Raw genomic sequence first — 22,123 nt, forward strand, 5'->3', positions numbered from 1 at the left:
CACACACACACACACACACACACACAGACACACACACACACACACAGAGAGAGAATTTTAATCTACTTGACGTGATGACGATGCTGTAAAAGCTGACAACCACCTCGGGCCTTATCACCAGAGGCTGTTACAGTGAAAGAAGGAGACAGAGGAGAGAAAAGCGACGAATGATATTATTACTTCACACTTGAGCAAAGGAGGAAACCCTACACCAAATGACACAGTGTGCAAGATTGGCAAGATTGGTTAAGAGAAGGAAAACAAGAAGTGGAAGAGGAGGAGGAGGAGGAGGAGGATCACAAAAGAAAGACAGCACCTAAAACATGAGGCTAGGAGGAAGAGTGAGAAAAGCAGGAGGGTTGAAAAGCAGACCAAGGTTGAAAATTGATGCACAAGGAAGCAGTTGAAAGTGAAAGGGAGAGCGGGAGGAGGGGAGTGTGTGCGAAGAAGAAAGGAGTCCGCGGGAGTCTGTGCTCAGGGGAACCCATGAAACAGTACACCTCCGTCTGGCAGTCTGTTGTAGTGTCTGTTACAAAGGAGCTGCTGCATTGCTACTGTTTCCTCCCTCCGCTGTCTGTCCATTTTCATTTCAAGACATGAATAAGCACTTTGCCAATGCTACGCTGAGATGCTCAGAAGATCAATTATGCGATTAGTAATATTATTAGTATAACCATATTATTCTTATTAGCACATTACAAAGCAAAAAACAGTAGTCAAAAGTGTCCACAGACAATGGCTCAGTGTGGGCATCTTGGCTAGTTGTTTGAACGGCTGACGGGCGAGCAGGGAGGGCAGTGAGTTGAAGTGGAGCGTGTTTGTGCGTGTACATATGTGTGTGCACTGTATGTTGAGTGAGTGGTGTGTGAAGGTCCTTCAGAGCGGGGGCGGCAGGGCCACCGTGGCTGTGGCCACTGAAGAGCTCTCCAACCGATCCAGCAATGTCAGCGTGACATTCTCTTCCTCCGAGGTCTTTTCTTTTCCCGGTTCCCTTACACTGTTCTTCCCTCTCTTTCATGTTTCTCTTCGCCGTCTCTCTTCTCCGTCTTTTCTATATTTAGTATTCCTCTTGCCATCTTTTTCTGCGACTGTTTTCCCTTTGTTTTTGTTTTGTTGTTCTTACCCTCTGAATCTCTCTCTACCTTTCTTTCTCAGCAGGAAGAGACAAGTGTAGCAGGCCCTCCTCAAAGCAGCAATACAGCAATAATTGCTTTCTGGTCACTGTGACATGACAAGGTCTGCCAGGGTAAAGCAACACACGCGCACACACACACACACAAAGAAACACTCACAAACAGAAATAGTTGTGTCAGTACTTGATGGAGCAGAAAGGGGTTTGCGATGAAAGCAGACCAGCCTGTCTGACTGTCAGCGCCTCTATTATGTGTCTCGGTTTAAACGCAGTGTAACAAGGTGGCTGGGAATATTACAGCAATTTACTGGCAGCCGGGCACCAACACCCTAACACCGTAACAATTTTAACTGTATTGTAAGCTGACGAGGGCGGTTTGCCGCGCTGTAGTCACAGTACATTTTTTATTTGCGGAAAATTAAATTACAATACATAGCATGAGCATATACTCCTCGTGGCAGTCCTCTCTCAAAATCTGACCGAGAGAGATTTAATTGGGAGCAATTGCGACGACAAATTTGCTAAATACCAGATTTCCATGCGTTGATATGGTAGTAAAAGTGTAAGGAGTCCCTGTGGATAAACTGTGGTGTGGTTGTACACGTCTGCTCCAATTCTAAAAATCTCCCACAAATACACTTAACCCGAAGGAGTCCTGGGCTATTTTGGCTGTCTTTTTTCGTGTCATATGTCGTACACAGATTGGTAATTGTTAATTACACTTAGCTAAACTGTTATGCAGCTAAACTAAGCTAATACGGTAACACAGAAAAAAAGCAATGCTAAGGACTCAGAAAACAAGAGCAAACGCATGTACAATGTCGATGCTGAACAACTGTAGGAAGAAAAATTCACAGCAGGAGTAATCTCCAAGATAAAGAACTTCAATCAGAACTCTGACAATTTACAAAGTTCTAGAGCCACATATACATTTGCTTATTTCTAAATACAGTATTTTGTTATTCACAAAAAAATGTTCACACGCACCATCTCTCATACAAACAAGCAAAGACAGACACACCTGGCGCTTACAGTTATGCCGACTTTTGCATAGTATGCAGTGTGCAAATACCATGTCCAAATACCATATAGGGTTGTGTGGTATTGGAATTTAGCTTCATGTAACACTAAGCTACACAACAGAACCATATGACAACGTAGGGTTTTGGCTACCTTTACGGCTACACACACACACACACACACACACACACACACACACACACACACAAACACAAAAACACAAACATACAGCTGCAGCCTTCAATTCTTACACAATTCCACGTTACTATAGTGTCACATTCTTAACTGCTTGTGTACCACAACCATTTTTGGTTGTCTGCCGAGTGTATTATGTATAATAAAAATGAACACCAACTTCTAAACCACGGCAGCTTCGTGGAAATAAGTTCCTGGAAGTGTTGGATTCCAGGGAGGTGGAGGGGTGTAGCTGTTTCAGTCTAAAGATTATTTCTACTAGGAGAAATCTATTTCTATTTCTATTTGTCCTCCCAGAAACTTGACCGAGTCGTTTATGTCTTACACACAGAAATGGAAGAAAGCGCTTGGTTGATGTAAAGACTCTTTTGATTAATGGTACAAATATACATATTGCATTTCATTTTTTTTGCTGACATTTAATTTGTATTTTGGTATGAAGATTTAATGGTTAGTTGATGTCCAAGCAGAGTGTCCTAGATTGGTTAGAAAAAAATATTTATCGTCATTTACATGACTGTCACGCATGATCCTTTTTTTTTTACAACCAGTGAGCGCAACAAATCGTGTGACGCGAAGATGTCAACAGACCAGTGCAGAGAGGACATGCCTGTAATGATGATTCCACAATGTCTGTGAACCAGTGTTGCCGTTTTTGTGGGAGGAATTTGAAAATATCGGGTACTTTCAGTCAAGCCCGTTCATCAGCGGCAGCCTTGGGTGTTTACAAAATTTCTGAAATGAAGGGGATCCGGACCGTAAGCTGGCAGAGCAAATGAAATGACCTCCCAGAATTCGTCTAAAGTCGGAACAATGGCTTGAGATGGGACCTTCCGAGGACCACGCGGATGCACAATTACAAATTAGATTAGTGAAAGTTCTATTCCATGCAGATACAGAGCCTTAAAGTATGCAATAAGTAACGCCTCCCTTTACCCCACATTTCATGTGAAAATGGCTGCTGTGAAGAAGGTCCACAGCAGTAACATTTACTGGTTTGACGGTAAACCACAGTGAAATTCCCGACGGTTAGTATTACAGGCTAAAATTGTAACTATCATCACAACTGTGTTTGATTACCGCGCGTAGAAAAAATCTCTAATGTTAGCAACTGTCTCCACAGACACAGGCACACACAGACGCAGAGTTGTCAGCCTTCTGAGTGGAATAAGTCTGAAGTGTGGTCCCATTTTGGTTTCATAAAAGTACTGTAGGGAAACTTGAACATGATGTGGGGACTGCAGGATAGGGGAAAATGTCATTGGTCCGTTTGTGTAACTTGCTACTATCTTGTCGATAATGTAAACTGAAGCTTTCCGTGTTACCTACTCTCGGAGAAAGATTACAAGTGGTTCTGCTTCTGTGTAATTTGTTGCGTTCAGTTTCCGTCACCGTCGTCTTACTCATTTGTATTTATGTAAGTTGTGCATGTGGTCACGTTTGAACAATGCTATGTAAATACTGATAGGCATCATAATTTGGGTCATCATCAAATGACAGGGATATCCAGACTGATGGCAAAACAGACAGAAACAGTCAGATGTGCTGGACTGGGAGATGATAGGGAAATTCTTTTCTAACATGTGTGAGAACATATTTGATGTTTTTGCTGCTGTCACAATCAACACACACATTAAAAAAAAAGTTGGCTTCCAGGGAAATAGATACCATATAATCTTAAGGATGGCCCAGGGTGCTGGCAGATGGCTGTGGTTCAGGGATCGGTCACACACACACACACACACACACACACACACACACACACACACACACACTGACGCAGACATTCTCAGTCACGCTTAGTCACAGCCTTTCCCCTAAATTTCACTGTCAACCCTCTACACTCTTCTCCAAAATGCTGAATGAAACCTCCCACACTCAAAAGTCTCCGTCCGTCACCCTCAGATCAACTTGTACAAGTCATCTGCTGACAACTGCACGAAACTGATCTGAGATTAATTATGGTTTCGTCTTCCGCTGCTCCTCTCCGTTTTGTTCTCAGTAAAATTCCACACCCCTTGAGGTTGTTCTCTCGTCTCCACCTAACCATAAACCACATTCATATGTTCACATTAGGCAACCTCCTTGTGTTTTTTCTCTTCCTTTTTTTCTCCCCTCTCTCCCTCTCCTTTCTTCTGCTCTTTGACGCTAACCACAGAGCGCTGACAGACGGGTAGCACACTTTAATTGCCGGCTAACGCCCACATCAGTTTGGAGTTATCTGCAGGTGACTGGCTAAGGTGTGTGCTTTGTAGAGGTGACGCCCGAGGGCTTCACAAATTCTGGTCCAGGCCCATTTTATTACATATACTTTATACAAGGTACTTGTCCAATATGAACCCAACTATTAAACACTGAATGTTATTACATTAGTGCTAAGATGTAGTGCTTAAAATTTTTAATTTGAGCGTCTGCCCCGTGTTGTGTACTGTCCTGTCACATGTGCCGTGTTATTCTGTACTCATAGGTCGTGCACTAGGTCCTGACCCCGTCGACTCATCTGTTGTCTCTTGCTCCGTCCCGTGGCCTGCTATGTATGCCATGTGTCCCGTCTATGCACTTTGTGTACAGTTGCACAAGGGTGTCATGAAGTGTAAACACACGGGACAAAGAACAAAATTCTAAAGTTCAGCTCATTAAATACAAATGTGTGTGTGTACATTCCTCAAATGTGTTTTATTACATCTGTTGGTCCATACTGCAGCTGCCATTCATGCTCACGTCACTGAACAAACACAAAGTCAAACAGAATCAGTAGATACTGTTTTTTTTCCTTCCTCTTCCTCAATCAAATTGTTCCTCACTCCCTCTATCTGTCTTTCTCTGTCACACACACACACACACACACACACTCTCACACACACACACACACACACACACACACACACACACACACACACACACACACACACACACACACACACACATGCTTGGTAGCTGTTGTGAAGCATGGAGAAAAAAGACCCACCCATGAGGTGAGCTGGAGGTTAGCTATCCTTCAGGCATTTACTGTCAACTATAATCGCACACACACACACACACACACAGTTATTTTCCTCTTGCTTGCTTTATAAATCAACTTTACAGCACAAACACACATTTACGCATGAACACAAACATTTCTTTCCTGTTTCTTTAACTGTTACTGTGTGAAGTGACTATAAACACACATACGTGACCACACCACAGTTGAACTAATATTTATTCCTGCTGAGAGAATATTTGTTCGTGTGTGTGTGTGTGTGTTACCTGAGAACGCCTGTGTGCTGTGTTGCAGTATCTGAGATTTGAAGGCCTGCCAGGCCCCCATCAGCTGGTTGAGGAAACCCTTTACATCAGTGAGCTCGCTGCCAGAGGTGTGGAGTATGGAGATAGTTGCTCGCAGGGCCTTCCCCTGCTGAACATACACACCTCTGACACACACACACACACACACACACACACACACGTTAACAGGCAGAAAATAATAATTTTAAAAATACTGTTTAAATACATAAAAGCTGGTAAAATTCAATGAGCATTTGTTTTTAACACAGCTAGGGATACACAGACAAGGCTATTAAAAACTTCTCAATTTTCCTGGTTACCAGGGTGACGAGTACCGCCTCGTTTGATTTGTTGCCTGATAAGGACCACGTTCCGGAGGTGGCTCATCGGGAACAATTGAAAAGAAGACTTGTGTCTTTAGTAGGTGCGTGTGAATAAAACTGCATTCATTTTTTTAAAGGTGAGGCTCAAAAAAATCTAACAAGTGGGCAAAATCTTTCCAAAAATACTTTAACTAGTTGTACCATTAGACGTTAGCGCAAAGGACTGTGGTTACTGTTGCCTGGTATGAATGTGCATAACTGTGGGCTTTCTGAAAACACAAATACTGTAAGCTCTTTGACACATTCCTGAGACAGATCACAATTTCTTTTTTAAATGCAGCTGTTCTTTCATTGAAAAAAGCTTTGCCCAGTTGTTAATAAATACAAAAAATATGGCCTATGTCAAAGTCAATAGTCACTTTTAAAGATTTTGAGGAGTATTTCAGTCTAACAGTAACAGACCTTGCAATGAATGTCAAAATTCAGTCTTCAAGTCTAAGAGCGAGTAGACACAGATTCCAGAGCGGGATCAGTTTTGCATGTGCAGTCCTGACCCTGTATGTGCTCGTTGCTATGTTCGCTCTCGATTCATCTCAAGCTGTTTTGGCAGCTTCTGAGCTCTTGAGATTGCAACTATTTTGGATTCACAGGCTACATCAGAACACGCCCACATCTGGATGTTAAGAGTCACTTCTTAAGCAATGTCCACAGGATCCAGATGCACCATGTTATGGCTATACTGTCAAAGTCAATTGCAAGTAAACATAGTAAAGGTATTTATATACATTTACAAATAATCTGTGTATATTTTCTGCTACTAATCTAGTTAAGCCAGTGTATGCACTTTTACCGTGCTACAGATTTATTCAATAACATCTCTCTAACTACATTGTTTGTACGCATCTTAGCTTAAAAACAATTCTTGAAAATGAAATATAAAAAAATATGGAAGCCAGAGTTTGGATTTGGTATAAAAATTTGAAAATCCAGTTAGAAGTGGTACTGACCATGATACCACTAGATCTTTGAATAAGTTTAGTGATTTAGAAATCCCACAGTCCAAGCTTTTATTCAGAAAGAGGACAGAGGTGTATAACAGGATGACACAGATCACACGCAACAGATGACACTCTCGAGCTTTCGGACATGGCCAGGTCTGGGCATTGTTTCTGAACTTTTCTGAAGGTTCTGTATGTGAGAACGCAAATGTCCACAAAATGTTGCTCCGGACATTTTTCGCAACTTTTCCAGGACGGCATCCACGCAAAATTTTCGGAAAATACCCAAGAGTGAGCCCATGTGAGAAAACAGCAGGAAAATCTACGGAACATTCACAGCTACAGAATTTTTGTCATGTCCCGCCTCCTTACCCAGATGCCACAGAATGTTCCTGTTTGTGGGAATGTGTCTCACCCTCTGACAATCTCCTGCTGCGTTCACCATGTGTGGAAGGCAAACTCTGGGTAATTGGGTCCGGACAATTGGGTCCGGACATTGTCCGCAGTTCATTTCTGAGAACAGCTTCAGTTTGAGTTTGTGCTCGGGGGATTCAGACAGCCAAAAGTGAGAGTGCAGAGCTTTAATAATTATGGATTAGTGAAGCTCTATTAAGCGCTCAATCAAATGTAGTTACACAATTCTCGCAGGCTCGAAACATCTGTTACACCCTCAGTTCTGTCATTAATCGCACAAAAAAACCTGCTCTTACAAATCTGTGCTTGTCAAATGTCGAAATAGAGCTCAAATTGTTTGGTGCTCACTCAGTTTCTTTTGTGCTGATATCCACAGATCTGTTGAGTGGATGACAGGCAGAATTAGAAGTACATCATTAATAGAGATTAACAGAAAGATAGAGGGCAGGGCATGAAAAAAAAAACTGAATACAGGAGATAGAGGGAAACTGAGGACTGGTGTAATGACACTGTCCTTAAAAAAGGCCAAAGCCATGTTTACAGCACTTTCCCTTTCCCTCTTCCTCCTCCATCTCTCTCACTCACAAAGAAATATGTTCGGATGAAAAGCACTTTAAGCAACATGGAATATCACTGGCTCATCACGCGCACGTGCACACACGCGCATGCATGCACACACATACACACGCACACATGCTCAATCAAGTCACAAACTCATGCAAAGCGTGGATGTGGAAAACTAGAGTGCTGGAACAGAACATTCTGTTATTCCAAGAACACTTTTGAAGGAACATGTGGGTGAGAGCACACTGAGCTTCCCATTTTTTCTCACACACACACACACACACACACACACACACACACACACACACACACAGATTAATAAATGACACATTTGGACACATCAAGGTAAGCACACACACACACCTGCGCGCACACACACACGCACACACACACACACAGAAGCCCGTATGCTCACAGACAAACATCGTGAACGCAGCTGCGTGCAAAGTGATGTGACAGTTTTTGAGAGCTCAGCAGGGTTGAGTGGTTGTTTTTTCTTATTCAGGGTTTGTGGCTTAAGGTGATCAAAAATGAACGGAGTCTCAGACGAGACGAGACGGGACGAGGGGGGAGACTCTGAGCTGCTCTGTGGTGCCTGAAAGAGTGTAAGTGTGCGTGTGTGTTTGAGTGTGTTTGAGTGTGTGGGAGTGTGTGGGAGTGTGTGGGAGTGTGTGTTTGCGTGCGTGCAGAGTGGAGGAACGCATGGGCACCGCCTGTCACGAGAGCCCGTTTTATAATGTCAGATGACATAAATCATAGGGCTGACAGCACCAAATGGACGAAGAGATATAGGGCATATCTGTCATCGGTGATCGGGCAAAGATATTGAAAAACAGAGACTGCATGCGTTTGCTCAGGCGATGGTTTACTCATGATTGAAATGCCTGATTGAAAGCACTTTTTTTTTCTTCTTCCCGACATGTCATGTCCTTCATCCCACTTGATTCACCTTCACCGCTCTCCTCTGCTCCTCTCCTGTCATGAACTGCTCATTCAATCTCTCTCTTTACTTCCAGGAAATAAGGGTTAGCTAAATTAACTTTCTCTCCTATGTTTTGTTTATTCCCTTCTCTCTTTCATTGTCTCCCCTCTATCATCTGGCACAGTTGTTTCCCATCTGCCCCGGCCTTCCTGGCGTGCGTCTGGTCAAGGATCGGACAGCCAATCAGGGGGACGTAGGCCAAGACGCTGTTTTCTTTTTCATCTCCCATCCTGCTTTGACCCGACTAAATCTGCATCACGTTATCTTACCCCTACTTTCTTCTTTTTTTCTCTTCTCTCTCTTGTCACGTCCTTACCTGAGAATTTCCCTTTGTTCTCTCTCCTTTCTGAGTAACCGCTCCGCCTCGTCCTTCCTGGAAGCCGCAGCCTCCAGCCTGTCGAGAAAGAAGAAGAAGAGGAAGATAGAATGAAGGTAAAGAGTAACTAGCAATATTCACTAATCAGCCATCCAAAGCCAAACGTAATGCTACTGTGCTCCCATGGGGTAAAATGAGCTTACTGATGATGCAACTTTAATGACAGAGAGGAGAGGTTGATCGTGATGAAATTGAAAGGGATGAAAAATTGAATGTTCCTCAGGGGTAACTGATATAAAGAGACGGGCTTCCCTCGCCAGCTCATCTTTCCGGTTTCACATAATTCAATACGTAATAAATTATTATTTGAGCAGAGTCAGCAAAACATAAAGGCAAAGATTTAATTGGATTGAGCTGCAAAGGATTGCCAATTGCATGAGGGGGAGAAAACAACAGGAAGATTCATTGCGAGCAAGTGGGCGCTCTCTACCCAGGTGTCAGACCTCGCCTAAATGTTCCGGAAATTTCTCTGCTGTTGTGAACGCATCCAACTTGGACAATCTTAATCTCTTCCAACCCGAACTTGAAAACGTCCGAGTGAGGGTTTCTGGACGGACCGTTTCTCTGCACTGCCCTGGAGCAGACGTTTTCATGCCGATTGATTCCAGATTGCTTCACAAGGACAAATCAAATCTGACTGACCAATTCCAGCAAAGAGCAGTCAGACGAGACACTAACTGTGAGACCAACACATCGTGTTCTTTCCTAAAAACACCACAAATAAGCACTGACAGTGAGACAGAGATAAACATAATGAGCAGTAAGTACGCAGAGCAGACTAGACAAATAGAGACTAAAACCAGACAGGTAATAATCACGACCAAACAAAGTTTAATCAAGAAGTGTAATTTAAATGAGATGCAGGGATCCTGCCAGGGGATTTTCTGCTCATCGCACAACACTCTGGAAACAAATGTGAGGTAGGTGATTTAGAGGACCTATGTAAGAAAAACACCTGGTAAGACAAACACACACAGATTGTCCTACACTATAGACAAACATCCCAGTACTGTTCCATCCACTTTTAATAAGTTACAGTAAGCCAGAATGTCCTGTCCGACACTAGATTTATTAACGGAAAGTTAGTATGACGCCCTTTCCTTATGGTTCCCTTCTGCCATTAACAGTCTTTTGATTGCAGTGTTTATTACAAGTGTTTATGGGTGTGGTGATTGTAGAGTGGGTGGGTGCGTTACTGATATTGATCTGCAGACAATCCTCAACTGGTCTCAGTGTCTCATGACAGCTAATTGACAAACAAACCTCTTCCCTTTTCATTTCGGAACAACCTCTGGATGAGTTAACGAAATTAAACTTCAGTTGCAGAGACGCGTGGTATTATACAAAATAAACAGGCAGCAGAATGTCACACACCGATTTCACCATGGCACACTACCAAATTAAAACAATATCAAGTCAGTGCTGAGCCAAAATGGACACTTGCTACAATTCAATATACAAATCATATTTAACAATAAAAAATTGGATTTCGTATGAAGTCAACAGTTAATATTTTGAGATGTTTTCTACGACGGCGTATTAGGGCCACTGTAGGGAGAGAAAAAAACGGAGCCGGGGGAGGGAGGTTAATATTTTGAGAAAAAAAAACAGAATTTCTGCCATTAAAGTTGTACATTTACGAGAATACAAACTCGGATATTCTCTGAGATTAAAGTGGTAAATTTACTTGAAAAAAGTCGCAAATCTACGAGAAAAAACTCACAAATCTATGAGATTAAAGTCACAAATTTAAGATTAACAAAATGGAAAAAATGTGTTTTATTTATCAAGGAGCTACATCGCTTTTTTTTTGAAGAAGAAGAATAGCGGTATTTAATTTCTGATTAAAGCACCATTTTCCTGACTTTTTTCAGGTAATTTACAATTCTTTGTTTTTTTCCCGGAATATTACCCCCCTAAAAAAAATTATGAAAATATATATCTTCTCTCAGTTTGTGTGATATGCCGGTCGGAACTTAATGTACAGTTGGGAGGTTTAGAGCGGTCCGTGGTGAGAAACAGTTGAGCAAGTATGCGTGTTTCTAGTAATCCTGTGTAGGTGCGTGTGTGTGTACATGCGAGACCATGTCAACAAGTAAATAAATTTGAGTGTGACTGTGGCTTAGCTCGTATGAGTGTGTGTGTATGTGTGTGTGAGAGAGAGACAGAGACAGAGAGAGGGCGTGTGAGTTAGACTTCTCCGTGAGCATTGTCGCTTGTCTATTCGTATGTTTGCCACTTCCTGACCGACCCTGGCTCCGCCTGTGATCTTGTGTGCATGTGAATGTTGTGTATTGGTCCATGCGTGCCTTTGCTTTTTCGAATCATGGCAGCCCAGACTCCCACTGTTCGCCCATCTGTCCCCACCAGTCCCAAAGAGAGATCAGAAAGAACACTGCCTCCAGAGGGATGTGGGTGTTTGCATGAATGTGTGTGTGTGTGTGTGTGTGTGTGTGTGTGTGTGTGTGTGTATTTTGTATACAAATCTGTGTGTGCTTTTCGCACAAGAGCTTGAGCTCCTGTTCCCAGGGCAGTGGCTGTCAGTGGAATAACTGGGTAGCGCAGTGCCAGTGAGTGCGTGCCAGATTAGAGTACCCCCTACCAGCAGCCCAAATCAACTGCCTCATCAGGACATGTCACACACACACACACACACACACACACACACACACACACACGGGACACGTTATACATACACGCACACGGGACACATTATACACACACGCACAGTCCTGCACAAACATGAACAACACTGATCTGCCAGCCACAGTGTTATCGTTATGGTTTTTTTTGGGGTTGTGTATCTGTCAAAGTGTTTACGAGTTTTTTTAGTCCTTTGAGATTTGGGCGAAGCCAAAAGCCAAGATGAACCTCCCCCTTGTGCTCTTATTTTCAGCCCCAGACTGCGAAACACAATCTTCATGTAGCTATTTCTGTGTATCTTAGTTTGTTAAAATCCAAGGTTGATAGTATTATATAGTATAAAAGATAGTATAAAAAACATTTTTTTTTTTTACAAATAATCTAAACAAATCTGGTGTAATTCTTTCTCAGACAGTGGAGCTGTAACATTGTTATTTACTTTGATATGTCAATGGTTTTCTGTTCCAGGCCTTTTGACATTGGTCAGGGTGAATGTGATACTGAACCATCAAGGGAGAGCTTATGAGTGCATTTTATTGTAAATGTGGTTGTGTGTGTGTTTGTGTGTGTGTGTGTGTATGTGTGTTCTGGCATTTCCTGTCATCATTAGAAGTGAGATAAAAGCTTTCCCATATCAAAGTGTCATCTGCTCACTCACGGCATGTGTGTGAGTTAAAAGAGTGTTTTGATCAACACGCTGGCAGGACATTCAAAGCTGAGAGTCATTTTTGTTTAACCAAAAAGGAGCACAGGCAGAACGTAATATGCCTACAACGAATAAAGAAGATGCATTAACACGCACAAAGTCATACACAGTGTAGCTGCATCTTTCAAATGTTTCTAAAATTAAAAGGCTGAAAACACACGTTGGCCTCATCAAGGGCTGCTTAAATGTTCTAATGAAAACTTCAAGCACTTAGATTAGATCAGTCAGCACTTCATCAATTAATCATAATGCTTCAGTGAAGTGTTCCCTGCGTGTGTGTGTGTGTGTGTGAGAGAGTGTGTGTGTGTGTGTGTGTGTGTGTGTGTGTGTGTGTGTGTGTGTGCGCGCACGTGTGTGCTGTGACACCTGTTTTTATATATTTTGTTTTCAAGTTATCTGGTAACCATGTCAGAGATGCCATAACAATGATTGCGATCATCAAAACAGCGCGCACACACACACATACACACATACACACACACACACACACACACACAAACACATATTATGATATCATATTATGACTTTTTGAATTAACTCAAAGGATATGAAAATGTATGTGTCCTCAAGCCTGTCAATTTCAATACAGATTCAGAAGAGCAACGCGTCTTTGTTTCATTTGTATCTGTGCGTTGCTATGCTACTGCTCCAACATGTTGCTGTTGATTACCAAATAAACTCTGTCATATTGAGTGTGTATGTGCTCCACACGAACACACACACACACACACACAGATTAATATCATTACTTATGTTTATCTTGTTGTCAAGAGCTCCATGAGCCACCAGTGGACCTGAATAGGGGTCATCTTCTGCCAGGGAGAGTTCTCCTCTTACACAACTAATATACACACATCAAAGACACTGCAGTGTGTGTGTGTGTGTGTGAGTGTGAGTGTGTGGGTGTGTGCGTGTGTGTGTGTGTGGGGGGGGGGACTCTGTCATTCTGTCTGTTTGATGAACTTGAAGTTGAATCAGTGCTAATGCCTCACATGCAAGTGGACTTGACATATTACCTTACACACACACACACACAAACAGAGAAGCAGAGAGAGAGAGAGAGAGCTCTTATTTGCTGTAAAATACTTCCTATATTTAAAAATGGATATTTGTCATCTATCATTTCTTTCCTTCACTTCCGCTCTCCCACCTGCAGGTCGTCTTATCTCTGTTACGATCCAGCCTCCAGGTGTGTGTGCTTGTGTGTGTGTGTGCACGCTCACATCTTTATGACTCATTCTTCATAACTGCCAAGTCTAATTTTTGTTACTGTGCACAAGAGTGATTATTGCATCAATTGCAGGTGTATGTGCAGGCGCAGGCACACAGTGGACGAATAAGAATGCTGATTTACATTACATACGCACACGGAGTCAGATGCAGACACAAACAGACTCACACGCAGAGACACACTGTTTGGATCATGACTGAGAGCAGCCAGCCGAGAGGAAGCAAGCGGAGCGTATTCAATTCCCAGACACTTCTCTCAACACTGTAAGCATGCGCACAAGTACCGTGATATGTTTGGACCTGTCTTCAGTTAGACAAGCTGTCTTTCCAACACCTTATTTCAGTTTCTCTTACTAATGCATAGTTTTTACCCCTTGGTAGTTATTGTTACCCCTCTTAACCCTCTTGAATATTTGTTCATCTTCTCGTCACAAACACAAATTGGTGGCCCATCGAAATGTGATAAGCTTCCAATGTCGCTGTGTCATCCTCCGTCCGTGTTTCACCTGGGTTTTAATGGCATCCAGCCGCCCCCCCCCCCCCCCCCGCAACCCTTAAAGGATAAAGCGGTTTAGATAATGGATGGATGGATGAAAGGAGATAGAGAGAGAGAACATTTTCAAACTTTGACAGCTTGTAAGTGATTGGTTCAAGGAGAGCGTGTTGGTTTGTGATTGGATGAAAATGAGAATGGGCTGTTGGAGCTTAGAGAAAGCGGGAACTGTGCTCGTGACTTATAAGGCATGCGCAGGAGACAGTCTTCCTGAATGAACTTTTGCAACGCTTCATAACTATCTGAAGAATTAAGTGCCCTTTTCTTGATTGACGGACTTGACGCGAGGCGTTCTTCTCTATATTTGCTGTCTGTTCAAAGTCCCTATTGCCACTACAATGTTGACATGAGCTGTATTTTAATGAATCATAAACAGGAAAATAAAACAGCTCCCATAAAACATCTGCCCTTCTTTCTCTCTTTCTCTTCCTGCTCATTCTTTCAGATCAAAATATCTCCTGCTCATCTGTGTTCGAACTTGTCAGGCAGGTGACATTTCAAAATCAGGTTTAATTGCACTCTGCACATTACTATCCTTCACACCATGTGTGAAGGACAGTACACACACACACACACACGCACTCCCTCAAACACTCATGTCACGAACACACACTGACATTTTACTTAGGTTTGATTTGTGTGTTGTTATCAAGCTCCTAGTCAGGATCTCAACCACACACACACCACTTCTCTCATCTTGTCAGAATTACACTTGATCAAATGTTTAAATCAGATAAAAGGAAGAAAGGAAAGAGCGGAGGACAATGTTTTAGTCTGGATGTAGTTGTGTGTGCAGGGGTGGATCAGTACAGGGATGTCTCATTAAAATTAGGTTGAAAATAAAATGGTTCGAGTAAAAATAATAATACAAAAAAAAAAAAGATTAGGACCCTTGATTAATTACCCTGCTGGGTGGAAAATCTATTGTCCTTTAATGGTAAATTACATAATCCCACACAAAAAAAGAAGGTATGTTAAGTATCTAAGAGCGGGAGGGGGTGCTGTCAATCATAAATGTATTTCACTTAAGAATCCCACTCCTGCTGTGTAGCCAGCCATTCAGAACATCCTCATTAACTCCCACTTGCATGCAATCTTTCACCTTACGACCTCTACCAACTGGGTGAGCGACGGTGTGCAGCTGCAGAAAAGCACTGGCACACTGCTGCTGCATGTGTTTGAGAACTAAAAAAGGGATCAGAGTGAAAGAAAGCAATCGGCAAATTAGTTCGCAAACGAGAAGAATGTATATGACTGGTGTGTGTGTGTGGGGGGTGGGGGGGGTGTTGTGTATTTGAATGCCAAATGAACAAGGATTAAGACCATAGACTGTAGATTAAGACTAATGATAAAAGAGGGATGATGGATGCAGTGAGAGAGTTCAACAAAGAAAAAGAAAAGCAGGGAGAAACTGCTGTCAGTCCACGCTGGCCTCTCACACGTCACTGTGCCGTGCTTCATTATCTCCGACTGAACTCTGACCCACTGGCCCACGCTTGGCCCCAAAGGCTCCAGAGCACAACTGTGCACAGCATGTGTTTGTTTGTGTGTGTGTGTGTGTGTGTGGGCGTGTGTGTGTGTGTGTGTGTGTGTGTGTGTTTGCACATGATTTTGACTCAATGAAGAGGCGGTTTGTGAGAGAGATAATCAGCTTACAGAGTGGATTGGTTCTTCCAGTCTGCCATGCACACAACATTACATCCAGACCACCTGAAAACCAGCCGTGTGAACATACATGGCTTGTGTGGCCTGCACATACATGCACACACACAATCACTGCGAATGAATAAAGCAAACTATCCCACTATGAACCCATCTATCCTGGATGTTTTGTCCCAGCTTTGACATGTATTTACTCTTCATATATTTACCCTACATACACAGATGCTAATCTATTTGCTGTCGTGGCTTCTACCAGTTATTAAATCTAGTATTTACGTTTCCTCGTTACCCTCTGAACAATTGTTCTCATCCTTTCCTGTCATGCCCCAATCACTCCGAGTCCAAAATCACTACCTCTATCTATCATTAACTACTGTGTATTACAGTCAATCAGTGGTTTATTTTGCAGAGGGCAGTAAATAAGATTACAGACAATTAGGAATCATCGTAAACACTGCCTGCGCCCAAAATGACATCCTCTTTACTGCCTAGTGCAAATCATAGTGAAGCTGCAGTTGTGTGCGTGCGTGCGTGCGTGCGTGCGTGCATGCGTGTGTGTGCGTGTGTGTGTGTGTGTGTGTGTGTGTGTGTGTGTGTGTGTGTGTGTGTGTGTGTTTGTGGTTATGTGCAGGTGTGCGTGCATGGCTTCTTTTTACCCTCCTGTGTCTAAGGTTTCAGAACGGTGTCATTGTTTTCTGTTTCAACAGGGGAGTCTCTAGATGTTTTGGATAGCTCATAGTATTCTCATGAGTCATGTTAGGCGAGCATTTCCTACATATTTCCCAGAAACCCAACTTGGCCTTTGACGACTGTTTGAACACAGACACCTGCTATTTGATTACCAACACTTGAAAGCTGATGTAAGTGACACAGGAATCTCCACCACCTGTTTGTGCGCGTGTGTGTGGGCATGTGTGTGTGCGCGCCCGTGTGTGTGTGTGTGTTTGAGCCTTTTGAAGACTCTGGACTAGAAAGTTGGAGGTGCAGCAGCGTGAGGCAGCGTTTGTGTAGCAGGAATCAGGAGGGAGTCGTATTGAAATGGACCGGCTTGATGGGAGCACGGCTGTGATCGGTATGTGTGACTGATTAGACTACAATCAGCGCGGCTGTCTGCTGATTATAGCCGGGCGTATGACTTCCTGTGTCCATCATGAACTAACGCGAAGCATCATTCTTTGTGGTGGAGAGGGGAAATTATGTTTTTTTTAATCTATGCCTTATTCCACCACATTTTGCAATTAGCTATTAGCTTTCAGAAAATCCCACAACAGACTATATTTATACTTGAGAAAGTTATTGAACCATAACATTTCTCCTCCATGAATACGAAAAGGAAAATACATTTCTCTGATTAAATGAGGAGGTTGTTTGTCAAACTTTTGTTCAACACAGTAAAAAAGGGGACCTATTATGCTTTCCCTTTTTCCCCGTCAAATGTGCGTATTGAATGTGGTTAATGTAACATGTGTAAAATTAATCACAGTGAAGTAAAAGCTCATGCACCAGGCTGCTTGGCACACTATAGTCTCCAATATTCAAATGATGTTCAGTTAAACTGATTGAATTCGTTATTGAGTTTCCTAAAAAAATCACTTTCTTCAAATGTATCTTACAGAGACTCAATTTCCTATTCGACCTTTTCAGCTGGTCTGATTTGTCTGCGTGCGTTTGTGTGCGAACAGCATGACTCACGGGATAATTGGCCACATGAAGGCTGGCATTAGAGATCATTTCACACCACGGACAGGAAGCACAGACAAACAAATACAGACCTCACCTCTCCTCCAGTTGTCTGAGGTATTTCCCCAGCATGTCTGAATTTTGATTGGCCTTTTGAAGTGCGTCACTCAGACCGTTCTCTCTCTCCACACTCGTCCTCTCCAGCTCTTCCCTCTGCCTCCTCAGTCTCTCCACCTCTAAGTCTCCCAGCTCTCTTCGGAGTTGTTTTTCTTTCTCTCCGCTGATTTTCTGATAGTTCCCTTCCATCTCTCTCCTCTTCCTTTCATGTTTTGCTTCAAACTCCTCTCTCAGCAGTCTCCCCGTGTCCCTGCTCTTTTCTTCCAGCTCTTCCCTCACGCTGCGCTCTGTCTCTTCGGCTTTCCTCCGCACCTCCAGGTCAAGTGCCCTCTCCCACTCCAGCCTGCCCAGCTCCAGTGCCTCTCGCTGGGCCTTCTCTCGCTCGGCGCTCTCTCTCACTTCCTGGAGCTCTTTCTCCAACTGGGCCAGTCGGTTGTTGAGCTGATGGAACTCGTGGTAGATGAGGTAGCTTACACCACAGTAGCGGCACACTGTCTCACTGCGCTCCATCTGAAAGGAAAAATGCTTAATAATAATAATAATAATAATAATAATAATAATAATTTAGACATGTAACTTATAAAGTGACTTTACAATTCTGTCCTTTACAAACTTAAAACTTGAAGCCCTTGAAAGATTTCCCCCCCAGCTCCATCGTCCATTCTGCCTCAAACCCACAAACCTCACCATCTCAAATTTGCACAATTTCAGCATTGGGACTTCTGTTTCATCTCCTCCCTGAGAACTGATTTTGAGTCCAAATTATATTTTCTCATCACAGACACTGAGGACAATAAACCAATAGTGGATTTATGGTTTATTGTATGAAAAACATTTCCACTGACAAATACAGGCCCGGTTTATCCATCAAAATCAGTTTTAGTCGCGTAATGTCAAAAGCATTTTTTCTTTTATCTGCCGGTAGTTCAAAGCAGAAGAACACGGAAACTCTAATCCTTCAGATATTGCTTCTAAAACTCTCTGTTAGAAATGTATCTATTTCTCTGTGCATGTCAATACATTCTCTCCAAGCTGTTCTCACTTCTTTAAGGCTTATGAGGGATAAGATCACATCCCCCCAGCTTTCATCCTCTTGATATGTGGCAGAGAGGCAAATTATATCTGTGTGACATGCTGACAGCTCCCATGTTAAAAAGCTCCAAATAGACGAATAGACCGTTTCTGTCAAACAAAGTGGACATGCATGAGAACACAACAACTAACAGAACAGTTTGTTTTATACGGCACTCGTGGTGCAGAGGTCATGTGACTGCCTTTGTCCACTTTGTCCAAACACTTGTTTTTGCGTGTGACCAGAATATGGCTTTAACTCTGGTTTGTAAATCGTTGCTTCACAGACTAAAACGTTTACCGACTTTGGTGGTGATGCCAAGACCTTTGCTCCAGGGCCATATTCCGACCACACTTTCTGTTCTCTAATAAGAGATCTTTTATACATGTGAGCATTCTGTGGATATTTATATCCTTCCTCAAATCCCCACGGGGTCACTGTACTATGAACTGATGCTAGTGGTAGTTTATATGGAGTTTTGGATTGGACTCATCCTGTTTAAACTAATCATGAAGCTGAAAGTATAGAGGGGAAAAAAAGGTAACATCACACCAAAGTCAAACTTATAGAGCTTCCTGCCTCGGGACTATTGAAATAGTGCTTGATACCATAAATGAATCATGTATTTCAACCGACCATGACCAGCACCATCTTGGTTTTTCTAAACCAGAAGTAACGGGTCTGACTGAGAGCTTGTCCACTGCGGCCTGCCCCCATTGGATGGTGCTAGCTGTCAATCACGTTGTATCCATGCCCCAATGTATACGGGTATTTAATCGTCTATTTGACTCTAAATAGGACCATGTTTTCAAAATGAGCATCATGCTGTTTTGAAAAAGACTTGAAACTAGAGATTGAGACCATGAACTCCTCAGGAAAATGCTTACTGACATAAATCAAGTGAGAAGTCAGGAGTCATTTTCTCATAGAATTCTATAGTAACTGACTTATTTTTGCAACCAGTGAGTCGTCCTCTGCTGGTCTTCCCAGAGAACACAGGCTTCAGGCACTTTTGCTTTGGCTTCATTTTTACGGACCTGGAGCTTACATCTATTTTTACAGTCTATGATTGCAACAGAAAAAAATAGGCCTTACAGAACATAGCAAATGAAAATACAAATCTAAGAGAGTGACATGCAGCAGACAGAAGTCAAAGCCTTAAATCTATACTCAGATACATTTCAAATACTGTTTGAAAGTCTGTCATTGTCTGGTCTTTGTGATGATCTACAAACAAACAGGTAAGAACAAATGCTAAGTGCCTCAACATGAAAAGACAGGTGGAGAGACAGAGATCAAGAGAATGGCAGCAAGTGCTTGAAAGTGATTTTCCTGAAAGACACTCAAATGGATTTTATTGAACGATCACCGTGCTCTTTTTTTTCTTCCCCTCTTACGTACAATACGACAGAAGCCAGAAAGAATGACGGGGGGTTAACGAGACACACAGACAAAACACACAGCGTCACTTTAAAGTGCTTTTGATGAGACAAATGATTGGCAGGTGACGCTTTTAAGAAGATAGCAGCTCTCTCTCCCTCTCAGTCTCTGCCACATCTAACTTTCTCTGTCTGTTCCCACCCATCACTGTGCCTTCTTGCGCTGCATTAGCATCTTGTTTCTCCGTGTCAGGTCAAGGTGCAGATTATGTCTGTCTCGTGTCTTCAGGACAGCGGAAGTCTGTGTTCTGGCAGCCATGACAGACAAGAGAGAAAGACAGAACACTTAAGGAAGGGCACTGAGCTCACGGCATTGGGCTGAGGTGCAAGAGGAGGAGGCCGCGCACATTCGGATCCAGTGCAAACAATTGATAACAAGACTGAAGGTACAGATACATCAAAACCATGATGCCCTGTAAAATATCACCTGTAATTGACACACCTGAGCCTAATGTATTTTTCCACTTGTGTTATCTTTGACAAAATAATAATACTAATACTACAACTTCTACCAATAATTATCATAATTAAAGTTACAACGTGCTTCACAAGTTAAAAAAATATCAAAAACATGAGCTTTGAATTTAGAAATTTAAGCAAGACTAACCATAAAAATAGGAAAAAAATGAATTATGAAAATTATGGTAAATGCGGATAAAAGTATGTTTTAAGCTTTTATTTAAAGGAAGCTATACTGACCGACTTCAATGAAAAAATATGAAACTAATAATTATGTATGTCTTGTCTTTGCAGGGTTCTCCTCGTATTTGTATTATTGTATTTGGAACAAAGCAGAAGTGTGGTCCTAATTTTTCCCTCTACACAGACACTACTGGATTCCCTTGTGTTGGAAATTTGTCCAAATGAGACAAAAAGATAGAAGACTGTGACAGCGAGGAAAGAACCGGACGGGAGGACGTGTGTTAGTGTGGGTGGAGAGAAAAAACCTCCACAACGCAACAATGTGTGACACTGTTTGTCACAGAATGCATGGAGAATATGGGGTTATTATCTGTTAGCAATGTGTGTGTGTGTGTGTGTGTGTGTGTGTGTGTGTGTGTGTGTGTGTGTGTGTGTGTGTGTAAGAGAGAACTAAGAGAGAGAGAAAGATAGAGACAGACAGTGATTACAAGTGCGTGCAAAAGTGTGTACCATTTAGGACTGGGGCTCAGGAGTTTTGATGTTTAGATGTGCAGATGTCCTTGTAGTTCCTGCAGGCATAGTTAAAACTAGTCTCTCTGTGTGTGTGTGTGTGTGTGTGTGTGTCTCTTCATGACTACTCTCATAACCCCCCCACACACACAAACACACACACGCGCACACACACACGCGCACACACACACGGACACAAACAAAGGTCTGACTAACTTTAACCATCACCATATATGACTAAACCTTACTCTGACCAAAACAAAGTCTAACAATCAAACAGATCTTTGAATGTCCTAACAACAATGGTTTAAAGCCATGATTTGTCCACACGACCATAGAAAGACACGTGCGTGCGCGCGCACACACACACAGGCCGACACAAACACAGTCAAAACCTCAGGTTAGATAAAAGGCACACAGACAGAAACACACACACACACACACACACACACAAGCCCAAGGACGCACAGACTGACAAACATACACGCACATGACAACCCACACAGATGCAAGCACAAACATGTGCGCGGCAACAAACAAAAGGCACAGACATTGACAGACACATACAACGGCAAATTTACTTGCATAAGCATCTTCA

General features: G+C 42.6%; 1 protein-coding gene and 1 long non-coding RNA gene across 5 annotated transcripts in view; one reads left to right on the top strand and one right to left on the bottom strand.

Moving 5' to 3' along the window:
• Positions 1–22,123, bottom strand: part of lekr1 (leucine, glutamate and lysine rich 1) — a 64,519-nt gene that overhangs the window by 26,357 nt on the left and 16,039 nt on the right. For 3 of the 4 annotated variants that reach the window (XM_035623242.2, XM_047335724.1, XM_035623240.2), the window contains exons 3-6: positions 17,843–18,372; positions 9,212–9,289; positions 7,698–7,727; positions 5,597–5,760 (exon numbers count right to left, since the gene is read on the bottom strand). In XM_035623242.2, the coding sequence (XP_035479135.2) occupies positions 5,597–5,760; positions 7,698–7,727; positions 9,212–9,289; positions 17,843–18,372 (802 nt within the window). The remainder of the gene's footprint in view (positions 1–5,596; positions 5,761–7,697; positions 7,728–9,211; positions 9,290–17,842; positions 18,373–22,123) is intronic. The other variant, XM_047335723.1, reaches the window with a different exon arrangement.
• On the top strand, positions 9,250–21,370 carry LOC118299468. The gene is made up of 3 exons (XR_004789862.2): positions 9,250–9,327; positions 20,603–20,759; positions 21,127–21,370. It is a non-coding gene; the product is annotated as an uncharacterized LOC118299468 (long non-coding RNA).

The sequence above is a fragment of the Scophthalmus maximus genome, chromosome 11, assembly GCF_022379125.1.
Source record: "Scophthalmus maximus strain ysfricsl-2021 chromosome 11, ASM2237912v1, whole genome shotgun sequence".
NCBI lineage: Eukaryota > Metazoa > Chordata > Actinopteri > Pleuronectiformes > Scophthalmidae > Scophthalmus > Scophthalmus maximus.